This window comes from Nanorana parkeri, unplaced genomic scaffold (assembly GCF_000935625.1).
Source record: "Nanorana parkeri isolate BGI_ZX_2015 unplaced genomic scaffold, ASM93562v1 scaffold7, whole genome shotgun sequence".
Lineage (NCBI taxonomy): Eukaryota > Metazoa > Chordata > Amphibia > Anura > Dicroglossidae > Nanorana > Nanorana parkeri.
Window position 1 is genome coordinate 4,288,491 of NW_017306275.1, and position 13,114 is coordinate 4,301,604.

A 13,114-nucleotide genomic window follows, 5' to 3' on the forward strand; every position below is an offset into this window, starting at 1 on the left:
CATATTTAGCAATCCAACATATACTTACCTCGGACTTTATATGGGCCATATATAAAAGATTTGTGCACTGCTGTATGGAAGGAATGGTGGTTTGTAGGGGAGTGATTTCAGTGCATGTACTGATAAACTTTCTTCTATAACACAATGTTGTGCTTTTTATTTTTAAATAATGTTCCTATCGTGTAGTCTGCATTGTACACACTACAGTGTCTCCCCCTGTGTCAGTCTTCCACATCCATAGAGGGAGCTTCCCTCCAGTCACACATCCCGTTTCCTCTCCTCTCCTCTCCTTGTGTGGAGTACGCTCAGCCCTTGTGACCGCCGTTCGTTCTGCTGGGTTGGATTGGCCGCTGCCCGGCGGGGCCCGTTCTGGCCGCGTGAGTCCGGTGTGTGACGTCAGGGTGGCTTTGTGTGGACGATCGGGCGGTACCGATATGTTAATGGATTCCAGGCCCGGTTATCATCGGGGGCTGGGGGGCAGCGGGAGCAGTAATAACATTGCCTATGGAGGCTCGGCCTCCAACTCGCCGGCTCTGACCGGAGCCCAGGCCCGCCGGAGGAAGCAGCCTCCCCGGCCAGCGGACTTTAAACTGCAGGTGATTATCATCGGATCCCGGGGAGTGGGCAAGACCAGCCTGATGGAGAGATTCACCGATGACACCTTCTGCGAGGCCTGCAAGTCCACAGTGGGTAAGAGGACATATGGGGTCACCACCGTGCATGACGAGGAGTGGAGACAGGATACATATAATCAGTGTATGATGAGTCCTGGGAGAGAGAGGACACATATAATCACAGTGTATGAGGAGTGGAGAGAGGACACATGTAATCACAGTGTATGATGAGTCCTGGGTGAGGAATGGAGAGAGAGCACATATAATCACAGTGTATGAGGAGTGGAGAGAGGACACATGTAATCACAGTGTATGATGAGGAGTGGAGAGAGGACACATGTAATCACAGTGTATGATGAGTCCTGGGTGAGGAGTGGGGAGAGAGAGGACACTTATAATCACAGTGTATGATGAATCCTGGGTGAGGAGTGGAGAGAGAGAGGACACATATGATCACAGTGTATGATGAGTCCTGGGTGTGGAGAGAGAGAGAGGACACATATGATCACAGTGTATGATGAGTCCTGGGTGAGGAGTGGTAAGAGAGAACACATATGATCACAGTGTATGATGAGTCCTGGGTGAGGAGTGGAGAGAGAGCACATATGATCACAGTGTATGATAAGTCCTGGGTGAGGAGTGGAGAGAGAGCATACATATAATCACAGTGTTTGATGAGGAGTGGAGAGAGAGCACATATAATCACAGTGTATGATGAGTCCTGGGTGAGGAGTGGAGAGAGAGAGGACACTTATAATCACGGTGTATGATGAGTCCTGGGTGAGGAGTGGAGAGAGAGAGGACACATATAATCCCAGTGTATGATGAGTCCTGGGCGAGGAGTGGAGAGAGAGAGAGGACACATATAATCCCAGTGTATGATGAGTCCTGGGCGAGGAGTGGAGAGAGAGAGAGGACACATATAATCCCAGTGTATGATGAGTCCTGGGCGAGGAGTGGAGAGAGAGAGAGGACACATATAATCCCAGTGTATGATGAGTCCTGGGCGAGGAGTGGAGAGAGAGAGAGGACACATATAATCCCAGTGTATGATGAGTCCTGGGCGAGGAGTGGAGAGAGAGAGAGGACACATATAATCCCAGTGTATGATGAGTCCTGGGCGAGGAGTGGAGAGAGAGAGAGGACACATATAATCCCAGTGTATGATGAGTCCTGGGCGAGGAGTGGAGAGAGAGAGAGGACACATATAATCCCAGTGTATGATGAGTCCTGGGCGAGGAGTGGAGAGAGAGAGAGGACACATATAATCCCAGTGTATGATGAGTCCTGGGCGAGGAGTGGAGAGAGAGAGAGGACACATATAATCCCAGTGTATGATGAGTCCTGGGCGAGGAGTGGAGAGAGAGAGAGGACACATATAATCCCAGTGTATGATGAGTCCTGGGCGAGGAGTGGAGAGAGAGAGAGGACACATATAATCCCAGTGTATGATGAGTCCTGGGCGAGGAGTGGAGAGAGAGAGAGGACACATATAATCCCAGTGTATGATGAGTCCTGGGCGAGGAGTGGAGAGAGAGAGAGGACACATATAATCCCAGTGTATGATGAGTCCTGGGCGAGGAGTGGAGAGAGAGAGAGGACACATATAATCCCAGTGTATGATGAGTCCTGGGCGAGGAGTGGAGAGAGAGAGAGGACACATATAATCCCAGTGTATGATGAGTCCTGGGCGAGGAGTGGAGAGAGAGAGAGGACACATATAATCCCAGTGTATGATGAGTCCTGGGCGAGGAGTGGAGAGAGAGAGAGGACACATATAATCCCAGTGTATGATGAGTCCTGGGCGAGGAGTGGAGAGAGAGAGAGGACACATATAATCCCAGTGTATGATGAGTCCTGGGCGAGGAGTGGAGAGAGAGAGAGGACACATATAATCCCAGTGTATGATGAGTCCTGGGCGAGGAGTGGAGAGAGAGAGAGGACACATATAATCCCAGTGTATGATGAGTCCTGGGTGAGGAGTGGTAAGAGAGAACACATATGATCACAGTATATGATCAGTCCTGGGTGAGGAGTGGAAAGTCCCTGTTCTGTGGAGCTCAGGCTAGAATTGACCTCTCGCAATGCGGGGGGAATAGTTTGACTGGCGCACCTTTCCCCTGGTTGGGATGTACTGGTTGCACTTCGATGTGTTCTCTGAGTTGGAGCTGCTTGTGGTTTGACACATTGACTTCAATGAACTGAAGCTGAGACTTGTATCAGTGCGTTGTGGTAGGCAGCCCGTCCATAACACACCTCCACACATGAGAATCTAGGACTGCAACACACATCGGCATCGTGGAGGGGCTTTGGGCTCCCAATCCAAATAAATGGCTTCGCAGCGCAGAAATGTAGTTTGGTGAAATCAGTGTACATGTGTGAATGAGCCCTAAGAGGAGATTATTGTAAAGGAGGTGCCAAGGCTGCTATTGCTGAACTCTCCTGAAAGTGATGGTTGTCCGGCCGTTGTGCCCCTCTAGCTTTAATGAGGAACTGATAACAGTGCTGATTCAAAGTGTATCTAAAGCCCAAACCTTTTTTTCCTGTATTGGATAGGCTGGGCTATGGATAAAACCACTGGAAGGTTTCTGTTCTTGTATCTGAATCCCATTGGGGAGATTTCTCTTAAAGGAGAACTATGAGATGAGTGATTTCCACTCACCTCATAGTTCTAGCCGACCTGTGACAATGAGACTGTAGATCAGTAGATCGGGAGGTGAGAGAACACATACCAGGTTCGCTCACCTCTCGATCCTGTCACGGCTCTCTGCCGTGACAGGGGGAGGGGCTGGATTCCCCTCTCCCCACTCCGATCTGCCAGCGCTGACTGGCAGAACGGACGGGGGAGGGGGCGGGTACAGCTGGCTCTGCCTCTAGATAGGCAGAGCCAGCTGTCACTCACGCAGCTGGGCGGATCCCGTCATCTACGTCGGGATCCGCTCCGGCTGCGGCGTCTCAGTATACCGCGAGCTGTAGCCCGTGGTATACTGAGCTTAGGGTAACGGCAGGACGCTAGTTTGTGTCCTCCCATTACCCTAAGGAGAACTATGGGGAAAAACACTGACCCCATAGTTCTCCTTTAACTTCCTCTCCTGTAGGCGCAACAAGAAGTGAGAGAATACCTCCCCAAAGTCGGGGAAATCCCCTCTGAGACAGCTGTTACCCAGAACAAGTGTCCTCATCAGAAAGTTTGCTCTCTATTCCTGTTCTAGTGACAGCTCAATATTTTGGATTTTCCCCCACTTCTAATTACAATGGTCATCATGACAAATAGAGAGGGCGAATCTTTGCTGGTCGGACAGCAATAAAAACCTGACTGGTTCTAACCATTGCTTGCTCCATGCAAGGCTATATAAAAGGTTTTGGGTTCAGATATTGACAGAACTTTCAAACTTGTTGCCTTGTTGACCGGAAAGAAGCATATAAATAAGTACTAACATTTATCTTACATTCCTGGCTTGTCTGCTTGTTCTGGGTCAGTGATTCATAAAGTATCAAGGCAAAGAGGATCGACGTTCCAGCCAGGCAGCTAGCATTTTTAGGAGAGGTAATCAGTGGCAGACATTACATTTCTCTTATGGAAGATACTATTATGGTGACTATGATGGTCCAATCATTTCCTGATATCCCAGCGATGACGGTCCAATCATTTGCCGATATCCCAACAATGTTGGTCCAATCATTTGCTGATGTCCCAACAATGATGGTCCAATCATTTGCTGATGTCCCAACAATGATGGTCCAATCATTTGCTGATGTCCCAACGATGATTGTCCAATCGTTTCTCGATTGCCAACGATGATGGTCCAATCATTTCCTGATTTATGCATTGCTCCTCAGTACATGAAATCATTTTACAAAAAAAGAAAATTAACAGCCAGGCAACTAAAATTTTCAGCCGAGTTGCCAGCGTCTAATATGTCCCATGGTTTGCACTGCTATGACTACAATGCGGGTCCAGTCACTGCTGATTAGTTTTGTTACTCTTACAAGTACTGAGATCTGGGATCTATATGCCATAAGCCGTGGCACATGACAGACTTCCCATGGCGCGTATGCCGAGCCATTTCAGGTTCTGTATAGGACGCCTTCAGCTGAAGGTCACAGTCTATCTTGTTGCTGAGCTCCAGCTGGGATCTGATACTATCGATATAGAATTTGAGCTGTCATGGCACAGCTGTCTTGTCGATCCCATCCCCCATCATGTTACAACACTCATCCGTCAGTCAGCGACACTGGCATCCAACGCCAAGCTGCAGAGCAATTTACTGCACTTGTCTTTGCCTGAGTTGTTGTTGTCACAAAACGATGGCATTTATGACTGTGTGATTTTCAAATGAGTTGTTGTTGAAAAGAAATTCTGATGTTCTATGTGTCTTGTTATTATTCCAAAGCACAATGTTTTCCTGTCAGTGTGAAAAGTCATTGTGGAAATTGCGTTGGTTAAATGTGTGATTGACGGGGTATAATGTGATGTGTGAAAATGAGCTCATCTACGTCAGCTGTAATGTAAAGGGTGAGAAACTGGGATGGGGCGTCTTCATATAGCCATGTGGTATTTCATACAGTGAGAAGAAGACTTCAGAATATTACGCAGATAGATTAGCACAATTTACACTGGAAAGACGTTTGTATTGGTTGTGTCTGTCCTCCGAGGCCTGCAGTGTCGGGAATGTTTCCTGAAGTCCAGGCCCATCCTGCTTTTGTGACCAAGCAGATGAGGTGGAGGAGGAGTGTTCAAGCTCAACAAGTGCACAACATATGTTCCAGAAACACTGCATGTAGAATTTCCATCAGGGCCATGCACTGTATCATCCAAGATTATTCAAGACAGCAACTCACTTGTGTTCCCTTTTTTTTTTTTTTAAGTATTCTTTATTTTTGGTTTTCACAATATAAAACAAAAAGAGGAAACACATTTGAAAAAACAAAGAAGGACTTGTGTTCCCTTTTTAATCTTGTAATGGCACTCATGTTTAGTTTACTAATTTTGTATTGAGATTGTAGTCCATCATGGGAGCGAGCTTGGTGTGGTGGCTACTTTACAAAACACACAGGGACCATGAGGAACAAAAGTAGGCACCCTCCAGAAGGAAGGACAGTGTCAGCACCAATTCAGAGATGATGACACTGTCCTCCTGAGTTTACCTAAGCTACTTTTGAGATTTATACACCTCTGATATGTCAGGATAAAAAGTTTATTTGATACAGTTAAAACAACCATGCCAGTCTGTAACAAACTCCCCACATGGCATACCACCCTTATCAGCGTGTCATGTCTCCTACGTACCCTCTGTTCCCCGCCTGTCTCTTGGGCATTTGACACTTCCAGGAGTGCCGGACCATGTAGTAAGATAGGGGTTAGTGAAAGGGACCACAGCGCAGCATGGGCCACAGCATCCGATAATCTCGCAAGTGGCAAGCGTTAGGCTGCGTTCACACCTAGGCGTATTGCAAAAGCGCGTCTGTCGCGCGAATCGCGGTAAAAAAGTTGCGCGATTCCAAAGACTACTTGGCTGTATCCCAATGGAAAACGCCCTACAAAACGGCCCAAAGTAGTCCCGGGACCTTTTCAGGCGTGGGCCGTTTTGTAGGGCGTTAGGGACGAGCGGAAATACGCCTAGGGGGGAACGAGCGCATTGACTACAATGCTATTTATTTTTTTGACCGTTTTGTAGCGCGTTCGTCGAGCGTAGGACACGCTACAAAACGGTCAGGTGTGAACGCAGCCTTAAAGAGACTGGCGGGGACTGCAGAGCTGGAACAGAGGGGAGGTAGGAAACATGGGCCGCTACAGAGGGGTATATACTCCCTCTTCTAGTGCAGGGAGATGCCATTTACAGACTGACAGGGTCACTTTAAGAAATACAGTGGTGTAATCTCAGTTCCGAGCCTACATAGAAGTCAGTGGTATCTGTCACTTTCACATCTAATTTTAGTATTGGTAGGAATAAGGGACTTCTGGTCACAAATAGTGACCGATATACTAAAGCAGTGTCCTTAACATGTGGTACCTATTTCAGTAGATATACAGCCGATATGATCCAAGGGTACTTCTGCTTGTAAATGACAATAAATGTTATAAACTAAATTAGTGTAAATATGTATTTTATATTCAAAACATAGAAAAACATGCACATTAAAGTTCTAATGATAAGTGGAGTTGCATTAAGGGGTATTTGGTGAACACAGACTGTCATTACTGGGATGTGCAATTTAAAGTAAAACTCCAGTCAAAAAATGGGTTTTATTTGTTTTGTATAGAGTAGGGGAAGCATAACACATCTGTTCAGATTGTATTGCCATCTGTTATCCTAGTGGAAATAATTTTCCCACCAAGATTGGGAAAAATTGATTTCAAATTCTGTCCTAATGGAAGTGATCAGAGAGATGGGAAGTGGGGGATAATCTCACCAGTGGAAATACAATCAGCAATAAAACCTTTTTTTAGAAGGTTATAGAGAAGTATTAGACCCCTGCTGCCCAACCCGTGGCACAAGGGCAACATGTAGCCCTTTGGTACTTAGACGGCAGTAGTGGTAGTATTGATTTGTAGCATGTCACCAGTCTGACTATCTCCAGCAGACAATCCCCTGTAGCACTACATTCAGTGAATATTACGTGCAGCTCCCTGGAGATTTCAGGGGATGGATTTGAGGCCCTCTGTGTCTAGTAACCACTGGATTAGACCCTCTTCCTAGGTTTTATTGTTGTTTGTGTTCCCATGGGGGAGTTTTCTCCATTTTTTATTTTTTTTTTGTGCCAGAGACAGTGGTCACAGGAAGTGAGAAGATTCACCTCACTTCCTGTCTCAGGCACAGGATCTTCCTGATAGGGACACAAACAGGAACACACACCTTGCCATAACTTCTAACTATTCTCTTCTCCTAAAGAAAATGTTTGGGGTGGAATTACTTTAATAAGGTGTAAATGGAAAGCCCCATGCATTGACGGTAGCCTCTCCAAGCCAGTTTTGTGGAAAGTGTTCAGTTTACCTGCAAACGACTGACCTCTTGTGATCAAGAGTATTTACAATTAAATCCCTATAGTGGCGCTGGTGACGATATGATGCAGTTATGCAGTTGTTTGATAGACTGGTATTCGGTCACCAAGGACATGAAAAGGATTCTATTTGTAGAAACACTCTTCTTAGGCCCATTCTCTGGGGGCATTTTGGGATTTTTGCAGCAGAAATCCCAGGTGTTACGTTCAGATGCGGCTGCTGTCATCTATTCCAGACCGCATGAAATTGTATCATAGAAACGTTATCTTACATTCACACATTAACTTTTTAGATCTAAACTCCAGGCAAGTTATTCATGTTGCAGCTGAAGTACATATATGTCTTACTCACCTGCCAAAGGATTTGCAATTTTGTTTATCCAGTTTTGTGATCCAGATTCACCTGCCAGACAGCACAGTCTGGTCCTGCACTCCCTAAAAACCTTTCTGGCACTGTGTGTGATAATCCTGGGTGCTTTGGGTCATAAAGCTCAGGACATTCTTGTACATAGGTGAGAAAACTATCTGTGTCAGCATGTTTGTTCACCATGTTTGCAGGACACAGCCAAGGTCACCAATGTTCAGGTGAAAACACCCTTTTCCATAATGGGAGTGTAGAATGTTGATTAGGTTATCAAAGGTGACCAGTAGTGTTCGTTTTTTACTTGCGTTCCAGTGCGTTCATGCGCATTTATACACGTTTTGTCACGTTTCAGACCAGGAAAAAAAAAAGTCATGCCTGCGCTGTAACTTACTGCACTGGTGGAAACTACAGCCCTAAAATACCATAGTAATACACGGGGATGCATTTCTGGTGCATTTAAAACACGTTATGGTTTGGTTCTGGTCTGATGATGGTGGAAACAAGCCCTAAAGGAGTTTTGGACACACCCTCTATTGAAAACACATAAATATCTCTAATATGCAATCCAAGATCTTTTTTCATAAATACTGTGAGGACACTGTGGAAACAGTCCACCCTATAGTGAACTAATAATGAAAGGCGAGTCCTCAAACACTATACATAATCAAACAGAAATCCCCGCCATGTTTTTAATTGTTTTTATGGTGAGGGATTTCTGTTCACATTTATGATGTTATAATAAAGTGTTTGTATATTGCTGATTTGATCATGTACAGTGTTTGAGGACTCTGGATAACTGTACCACTGTCGGAGGAGGTCCCCTTTCATTATTAATATACTGAATGATCAGGTTTTTCCTATCAATGCATTTTTTTCTCCCGATGGCACGGGTAGATTCCAAGATGACAATGCCAGGATTCATTAGGCTCAAATTGTGAAATAGGAGTCCAGGGAGCATGAGACATCATTTCCCTGCATGGATTGGACCTTAAAGTAATATTAAAGCCTAACTTTTTTTTTTTTATTTCTCCTTTAACCTCTTGCCGTCCGCCCGTTGTAAAAAAACGGACGGACGGCACTTCAGCATTGGCGTGTTGCCTTCTCCGGACGGCATTTTTTTTCTGCCCTAGCGGGCACGCACGGGCAGAAAAGACCCGACCATTGCACACACCCGTTACCGGAAGTTTCACATATAGGCGATCAGCGGCTCCATAGCCCGCCGATCGCCTATATGTTCGCGTCCGTGAATCCCTCACCTTGAATCCCGGGATCCGCTGCCCCATCTGAATCCCGGGACCGGCTCGGAGGGCGTCAGGAGGAGGAGGACGGGAGATCAGCTCCTTGCTGATCTCCGTCCGGGATGTCAATGCAGAAGTGATGTGTATTAAGCAACACTGTACTGAAATGAATTTTATATACCATTTTTTGGTGACACATAGAGCTTTCTTTTGGTGGTATTTAATCACCACTGGGGTTTTTATTTTTTACTGTATAATAAAAAAAGTACTGAAAATTTTCAAAAGAAAACCTGTTCTCCCTACGTTATGTTATAAAACATTTATTATTACCCAATTTTTTGGTAAAATATAAAAGATGGGGTCACGTCGGGTAAATAGACACCAAACATGTCAAGCTTTAAAATTCCCATCAAAGCTTTAAAAAACCCATTAAATCGCAAAAAAACTACCATACTCAAAATTGACCATAGCCGACGCTTTAAAAGCTTTTACCGCTCATCAGTTTAGTGTTATCAGTGATTGATGACCCTAGAATTATTGCTCTCATTCCGACGATTGCGGCGATATGTAACATGTGCGGCGCAATGGATGTAATCTGCGTTTTGCACGTAGGTGGGCTTTGACGTGTGGGGGCGGGGGACTTTAATTTTTTTTTTATTGCTTTGATATGTGATTTTTTTTTTTAACACATTTTTTAAACCTTTTTTTTTCACTGAAGTTTATTGCTATCACATAGGGAGCAAGCAAGCTCCCTATGTGATAGCCAATTTGCAGTGACAGGTCCTCTTTATGGAGACATCAGGGGTCTTAAGACCCCTAATGTCACCTAGGGACCCCCAGAGAAGCTGATGAAGCAGAGACCTGCTTCACCAGCTTCTCTCCGGTTTCTGTACCGGAGCGTGACAAACAGAGGTCATGTACAGAGCTCCGTTTGATCTCCGGCAGCAGAGCTGCTGTGCTGGTCCTGGGATCACACTGGTAACAGCGGAGCCAGGGAGCGGAGGCGACGGAGGGGGGGGGCGCACACCCGACCGCATATTACAAGCGATCGGGCGTCTCTACAGATGCCCGACCACTTGAGACGCCCACCCGCCCTCAAGAAGCCGCTGTCCGGCTGTTTAATTACAACGGCCGGACAGCAGGTAGTTAAGGAGACCCTGTTGCTTTTATTCCTGAAAAGCCCCTAATTCCTCGTTTTCTAGTGGCTCCCCGCAGCGCACTTCCCCCTGCACATGTGCCACCATTGTTCTAATGGAGGCACCCGTGCGCACTCGTCCCCGCTCGTTTCCGCAGTGGCTGTGTGCATCCATAGACACACACAGCCCTGTGGCAGACCACGCCCCTTCCCTCTTTGATTGATGGCAGAAGGAGCTTATGGCTCCTCTGCCATCAGTATCCTCCGCCCGCAAACCCGGAAGTTTGGGACACGGTGGATCTCTTCGGACAGGCGGCTGGGACGAGCGCAGCTGATAGGTAAGTGTCTAGGGGACTGAGGTAGAAAAAAGGTGCTGGGCCGTTTTTACCCTAATGCAGAGAATGCATTAAGGTAAAAAATGCCCAGACCTTAATACTACTTTAACACCATTGAGAATCTTATGGATGTGATGGAGAAGACGTTACTCGGTGGTCCGACTCCCATCATCACTACAAGATTTGGTGAAAAATTAATTCAACTCTGTACGGAAATACGAGAATATAAATGTTGTGACGTTGCATAAGCGTATTGAAACGATGCCATAGTGACAGCATGCCGTTATCATAGTAATAATATTAGAGTGTGTGACTTTTTTTTGCCCAGGCAATTAATTACATTTCCTATAACAGTTCAGTTATTCATGGGCAGCCACTGGCCATGAATGTCTACATTCCAGCAACATGAGAAATAAACAATAGTACTCGTTTCTGTTGTACAGTGACAGCTGCGAGCTGATAGACTTATAATAGAATAGCAGCACTGTCCTTGGTAAGTAACTAGACTGCATTTGTACACTGTATAACATAAGTCTGCAAACAGAGCTACAGGACAAGATTTTAAACACAGAAATTAAAGAATTACCCTTGCAGTGGGGCTACCCTACATCCAAAACTTTTGGCTGCGAAAGTGGACTTGCGCTTTGGCCCCTTTAGACGTGTGGTCCGCTCAGGTCCTCCCGTTTTGTTTTCAGGTGAACCCGATCGGCTGGCCAATGTAAGTCTATGTCCGTTTACATCTTGTTACCCCCAGGTCCAGAAAAACAAACAGAACAGTGTTCAGTTTCACTGGACCTGATCGTGGCAAATTGAGATTAATCTGACGTAAAAGGACACGTCTATTTACATCCAATTTCCCCATAGACCGACATAGGGTCTGGTCGTTTCAGTATTTTCCTCCACCGCAATGGAAAAAAACGGATGTCACAGCGGTGGCATCCCATCCGTACCACTCTGCTCTGGAGGGAATTCTGCTGTACTTATTAACCACTTCCGGGCCGCATAACGTATATATACGGTGGCCCACAGAAGTGGTTAAACCAAGAACACGGCTGCTGCTACTGCCGGCGATGGCTGTTAAATGTACAAGTGATCCAGCGTCTATACAGCTACCGGATCGTTTCTACAGATCGCCAGCATGTGCTACCCCCCTCCGCCACCACCCGCTTCCCCGAGCTCTGCTGACCCCCGGCACGGTGGGTTTGTCCGCAAGCATCGGAGTGAGATTCAGCGGCTTCCAGCTGCGGATCTCTCCTCCGATCACTTGACCCGGAAGTGATGTGTATTACATCACTTCCAGTTTTGCTGTTTATATTCTCCGGATCTTAGAGCCAGAAGAAGAAGCAGATAACTGATTCATCAGCTTCTTCGGGCTTCCTAGGTGACATTAGAGATCTGAAAGACCCCTGATGTCTCCATAAAGAGGATCTGTCACACCCTATCTGCTATTACATAGGGGGCTTGTTAGCTATTTTATCTTAAAAATGCTGGTTTGATCAACATTTGCGCAAATATGCAATAAGTTTTGTGACACTAAACTTAAGGTACTTGAATGCATTTTTAGGATTTAACTATTAACAAAAATGTATCTTATTTGTGTATCACTCGGCTGTAGATCCTCAAATCATCTCTGAACTCCTGTAATTAACTATAATTTTAATTCAAATTAGTAAATTAAATGTGAGATTGTAGTCCATCACAGGTGCGAGCTTTGAGTGGTGGTTACTTTACAAAACACAGGGACCATGGGGAACAAAAGTAGCCACCCTCCAGAAGGAAGGACTGTGTCAGCACCAATTCAGAGATGATTTGAGGATCTACAGCTGAGTGATACACAAATAAGATACATTTTGTTAATAGTTAAGGTACTTGAATGCATTTTTAAGATTTAACTCCTGAGTTTAGTGTCACTTTATATCCTATTGCTGGGAGGGGTCGCTGTACATTCATAGTATGGACATGTCCCTTAGTTTATCTAGACTTCCATCACATTTCCTGTAATTTGTGCAATGTATACTGTTCAATGCATTCCTTTAGGTCGGAAGAGTGTCTAATCAGCATAACCTTTGAGACAAATAGAAGAAGTACTATGTGTGCTGATACTGAAAGAACTTCTACTCAAGGAAACTGAACTGACAATAAATGTACATTTTGAGATTGTACAATTACTGCACGTGCTGGTGATTTCTGTTTTCATACAATAAAGTTGTACATATAGAGCAAATTACTTACAAGCGTAACTCACTCTTGTAAGCAAAATCAATCAGTAAATTATAAGTTGTCTGCTGCAGGGCTTTGCTCTGGTGAGAAAAGGAAAGGAAGTTTCCAGTCTTTCTCCTACTTGGCACCAGTGGCGTCGCTACAGGGGGGCAAGGGGGAGCAATTGCCCCCCCTAGGTTCCTCCTTGCCCCCCGTGTGCCCCCCCC

General features: G+C 45.6%; 1 protein-coding gene across 1 annotated transcript in view; it reads left to right on the forward strand.

The window, feature by feature from the left end:
* Positions 1-215: 215 nt before the first annotated feature.
* Positions 216-13,114, forward strand: part of RAB12 (RAB12, member RAS oncogene family) — a 34,370-nt gene continuing 21,471 nt past the window's right edge. Inside the window, exon 1 of the mRNA XM_018553583.1 lies at positions 216-690. Coding sequence (XP_018409085.1) covers positions 435-690 — 256 coding nt within the window. The 5' untranslated portion in view covers positions 216-434. The remainder of the gene's footprint in view (positions 691-13,114) is intronic.